This window comes from Otolemur garnettii, unplaced genomic scaffold (assembly GCF_000181295.1).
Source record: "Otolemur garnettii isolate 467f Iridium unplaced genomic scaffold, OtoGar3 scaffold00104, whole genome shotgun sequence".
NCBI classification, from domain to species: domain Eukaryota; kingdom Metazoa; phylum Chordata; class Mammalia; order Primates; family Galagidae; genus Otolemur; species Otolemur garnettii.
Window position 1 is genome coordinate 5,733,130 of NW_003852499.1, and position 5,207 is coordinate 5,738,336.

At 49.7% G+C, this 5,207-nt stretch overlaps 1 protein-coding gene across 1 annotated transcript in view; it reads left to right on the forward strand.

The window, feature by feature from the left end:
• FOXM1 (forkhead box M1) overlaps positions 1-2,642 on the forward strand; it is a 12,976-nt gene extending 10,334 nt beyond the window's left edge. The window contains exon 7 of the mRNA XM_012809309.1: positions 1,617-2,642. Coding sequence (XP_012664763.1) covers positions 1,617-2,642 — 1,026 coding nt within the window. The remainder of the gene's footprint in view (positions 1-1,616) is intronic.
• Positions 2,643-5,207: the final 2,565 nt, after the last annotated feature.

Below are 5,207 nucleotides of genomic sequence, written 5' to 3' on the forward strand. Positions count from 1 at the left end.
CTGGGCTCACGCGAGTCTCCTGTCTCAGCCTCCCAAGTAGCTGGGATTACAGGCGCCCGCCACAACACCCGGCTATTTTTTGGTTGTAGCCATTATTGTTGTTTGGCGGGCCCGGGCTGGAATTGAACCCACCACTTTAGGTGTATGTGGCTGGCGCCTTAGCTGCTTGAGCCACAGGCGTCAAGCCGATATTTTTTACTTCTATTGTTTGTTTGGGGGTTTTTCTTTTGAGACAGAGTATTTTTTTTTTCCTTCGATAGAGTGCTATAGCGTCATAGCTCATAGCAACTCAAACTCTTAGGCTCAGCCTCCCAAGTAGCTGGGACTACAGGTGCCCACCACAACACCCAGCTATTTTTAAAGATGAAGTCTCACTCTGGCTCAGGCTGGTCTTGAACCTGTGAGCTCAGGCAATCCACTCACCTTAGTCTCCCAGAGTTTTAGCCACCACGCCCAGCCCTGAGACAGAGTCTTACTTTGTCACCTTGGGTAGAATGCCATGGTATCATAGCTCACTGCAACCTCAAACTCTTAGGTTCAAGCAATCCTCTTGCCTCAGCCTCCCAAGTAGCTGGGTCTATGGGCACTCATCACAACACCCGGCTATTTTTAGTGATGGGGTCTCCTACCTCGGGCTGGGCTCCAACTCCTGAGCTCAGGCGATCCACCCACCTCTGCCTCCCTAGGATCACAGGTGTGAGCCACTGTGCCTGACCCCTATTTTTGTTTCTTACCTGTGTTTATGATATCTTGAGCTCCTATGGCTCAAAGGGGTAGGGCGCCAGCCCCATATGTCAGAGGTGGTGGGTTCAAACCCAGCCCCAGCCAAAAACAAAAACAAAAGTAAAAAAAAATGTTTATGGGCTCAGCGCCTGTGGCTCAAGTGGCTAAGGCGCCAGCCACATACACCTAAGGTGGCAGGTTCGAATCCAGCCCGGACCTGCCAAACAACAATGATGGGTGCAACCAAAAAATAGCCAGGCATTGTGGCAGGCGCCTGTAGTCCCAGCTACTTGGGAGGCGGAGGCAGGAGACTCGCTTGAGCCCAGGAGTTGGAGGTTGCTGTGAGCTGTGATGCCACAGCACTCTACCCAGGGGGACAGCTTGAGGCTCTGTCTCAAAAAAAAAAAAAAAAGTTTATGATATCTCTTGCCAAAGTAAAATTTTAAGTTTTTGTACAGTCAAATATGTCCCTCTTCTCTTTTACAGCTTCTGGGTTTCCAGTCTTGATTAAGAAGGTTACCCCCCTCTCAGATTGTACATGTAGTCTCCTAGATTCTCTTATAGGCTTTGTATGATTTTAAGGTTTTAGTTTTTATGTGTAAGTCTTTGAATACAGCATAAAATAGGCATGCAATTTTGTTTTCTCTCAGGAAGATACTAATTGTGCCAGTACCATATTATATACTCTCATCCTTTACCCCCAGAATTCAACTACCACCTTCATCATCATGTTATCATATTTACAAGACCTTAAGACTTTAAAAAGACAAAAAGAGTATTAGTTTCAGTATGTCAGTATTGTCATCCTGATTTTGTGTCTCACCTAGTGACAGTGGATTGACTCACAAGGCCTCAAGAGCCCCTGTCTCACCTTATCTCTGCTTCTCTTTCAGGTACTGCTGCCTGATGAGGGCGTAGCCCCTCTCTCTGCTGCAGGGACAGTGAAGGAGGAGAAGCTCCTGCTGGGGGAAGGACTGTCTTCTTTTCTTCCAGTTCAGTCCATCAAAGAGGAAGAAACCCCTCCTGGGGAGGAGACACTGCACTTAGCAAGACCCATCAAAGTGGAGAGCCCGCCCTTGGAAGAGTGGCCCTCCCCGTACCCATCTTTCAAAGAGGAATTATCTCACTCCTGGGAAGACTCATCCCACTCTCCCACCCCAAAGTCCAAGAAGTCCCACAGTGGCATCAAGTCCCCAGCCCGGCGTGTCTCGGAAATGCTCGTAATTAAACGCAGGGAGAGGAGGGAAATGAGCCGGTCTCGAAGGAAACAGCATCTGCAGCCTCCCTGCCTTGATGAGCCTGAGCTGCTCTTCTCAGAGGGCCCCAGCACTTCCCGACGTGCCACAGAGCTCCCTTTCCTACCAGACTCCTCTGAGCCTGTCCCCCAGCTTGTCTACTCTCAGGAGGAGGGAGGATCTTTTAAGACACCCATAAAGGAGACACTGCCCATCTCCTCCACTCCCAGCAAATCTGTTCTTCCCAGAACCCCTGAATCCTGGAGGCTCACACCCCCAACCAAAGTAGGAGGGCTGGATTTCAGCCCAGTGCGAACCCCCCATGGTACCTTTGGCAACCTGCCTGATTCCCTGGGGCTGATGGATCTCAGCACCACCCCACTGAAAAGTGTTCCCCTCTTTGACTCACCCCGAGAGCTCCTCAATTCAGAACCCTTTGACCTTACCACTGACCCCTTTGGCAACTCTTCCCCCTCAAATATGGAGGTCCCCAAGCCAGGCTCCCCAGAGCCACAGGCTTCCAGCCTTTCAGCCAATCGTTCTCTGACAGAAGGCCTGGTTCTGGACACGATGAATGACAGCCTCAGCAAGATCCTGCTGGACATCAGCTTCCCTGGCTTGGAGGAGGACCCGCTGAACCCTGACAACATCAACTGGTCCCAGTTCATTCCTGAGCTGCGGTAGAGACCTGGTCTTGTCCTTGTGCTCAAGCTGTCCACCATTCCAGGAATTCATGTGTCTCCGCAGTCCAAGGGTCTGTGTACCCCAGGCCTCTGAGTGAGGACAGCAGTAGGGGCCCATCCTGTATCTCCTCGCTCTATCCTGCTTGATTATGCCAAGGCAGCTATCACACCCTGGCCACTGCTGAGACCTTATACTCCCAAGAGACTCTGAGCCTTCTACTCTCCCTGCCAGGAGCTGAAGAGTAGGAATGACGAAAGCAATGAAGAAAACAGATTAGGAACTCCCCAAACTGTTTCCATTCTGTGCCCAGCAGTTTCTTACCTTCTCTGATCCTTGCAGGGTGGCTTTTGTAAATAGTGTAAATTCTCTAAATTCTCCTCTAATTATAAATGTAAGCTTATTTCCTTAGATCATTATCTAGAGACTGCCAGAAAGTGGGTAGGATGACCATGGGTTTCCATTTGTTTTTTTTTTTTTCTTGCTTTTAGTTCCTAGAAAATGGAGGGCTTGCAGTGCACGGTTTCTTCCAGGCCAAGGTACCTGCATCGAGGGTTCTTTATTGTAGTCACTCAGACAAGCAGATCTGCTTGCCAGGGTCCTTTTTATTACCCCTCCCTCCCACCTCCCCATATTTCCAAGTCACCTTTCCTGCATGAAGAAATCCTGGTTAAAAAGGTCTTTTGTATTGGGTTGGGAGTTGAATACAGGGTGGGGGGATGGATGCATCTAAAGCAAACAGTGGGTACCCAGATGTGCCCCCATTAGATATTTCTCTGATAATGTCCCTAATCATGCCAGGAAGACTCAGACTGATGAGAACTCAGGCAGAGGCTTGAGAAGGCTGAAAAGGCCCCCGACCTGCCTGGCTTCCTTTGCTTGCACCTCAGCTTTGCAAAGAGCCATCCTAGGCCCCAGCTGACTGCAAGAATGTGAGCCAGCTCAGAAACACTACTACAACTACCTGCTCAATAAAACCCAGGGTGGAAGTGTGGTCTCTGGTGTGTTGGTGTCTGGTCCCTTAGGCACAAAGAGTTAGAAAAGAAAGGAGGTCACCAGGAGATGATCAGGAAGAGGCAAAGTCTGACGCTGACCCAAAGGAGTACAGGCTACAGCATGAACTCTCCCTCCCATGCCCTTCATAGGCCCACATTCTCTAACACAGGAGAAGCTACTTACCTGCTCCCAGCTGACCTTTTTCCTTGTTTCTAACCTTATTCCTTAGGATCTCTGTACTTGCTGGTATACTTAGGCCTTTGGAGGCTCCTCACTAAGAGTAAAGCCTATAAGGGGCAGGCCCCCCAGAACATTAGGAAAGGATGGGCCTACTTCCCAGTGCCTTATACCCACCTCCACCCTACCCTGCCAGAGGCTTGGGAATAACCAGCCCTGCTTTTCTCCAGAGGCCTTCCTAGGCAAGTCCCTCCCCAGACACAGCTCCTTTCTCCCGTCAGGATTTACAAAACAGCAATACCCCCAGCCTGTCTCACCTGAAATGTAGCCAGGGGCCCCAGGGACCAGTCTCCAGCAACAGGTAAAGCCCTCCCTGCATCACCACTCAGGCAACATCGCCATAGCAACCCCTGCAGCAAACAATGGTGCCAGAAAGGGCTTCCCCAGAAACCCTCCCCTCTTGGCTCTGAGGCCCAGAAGAATGGCTGGTAACCTGCAAAGATCACTCAGAGGACCAAGTAATCCACCTCATGTCAAAGAACCTTTCCTGAAGGTAGGAGGTGGGCTCACTGCAGCCTACCTTTTTGTACTGTGCGAGGCTGTCAGCTGTCCTATGGTGGGTGATGCTTTCTCCTGGGCAGCAGACCTTGAACCTAACTCTCTGCTGTCTTCCCTCCTCTCTCCCAAACTACTAGGCACATGGAACCACAACAGGGGAGATGTTAGTTGTATTAGGCCACTGGGTGAACTTATAGAAATAAGTTCAAAAAACAAGTGGGGTTTTGAAATAAAAGTCTCAGGTGGATAGGAGAGAGAAGAAATTCCAAAAGAGACACGTTTTTATCATGGCCAGGCCACAAGCTGGGCACCGTGCTGAGTGAGGCCATTTCATACAGCACAGCATGCCAAGTAGGAGCACAGACAGCTGGCTTAAATTCTAGCTGTCGCTGACAAGTACCCTGCACATGTTACTTACTCTCCCTGTGTCTTTTTGCATCTTGAGATAGGAACAATGGCAATACTTGCTCATAGAGTTGTGCTGGTCCGATGAGATGCACATAAGTATTTAGCACAGTGTCAACACCTACTTGCTGCTGTGTGTTGTATGAAGAGCAGGGTCCAGATGAAGGAAGGAGCTACCATTCTAGATGCTTTTTATACTAGTGTTGTAATGAGAAGGGGAAAGCAAGGGTGACAGAGAAACAAGTAACAAAAGGAGATCAGGATGGAGAAACAGACTCGGTTTTTTTGTTTGTTTGAGACAGTCTCAAGCTGTCACCCTGGGTAGAGTGCTGTGGCGTCATAGCTTATAGCAACCTCAAACTTGGGCTTAAGAGATTCTCTTGCTTCAGCCTCCCAAGTAGCTGGGACTACAGGTCCCTGCCACAATGCCTG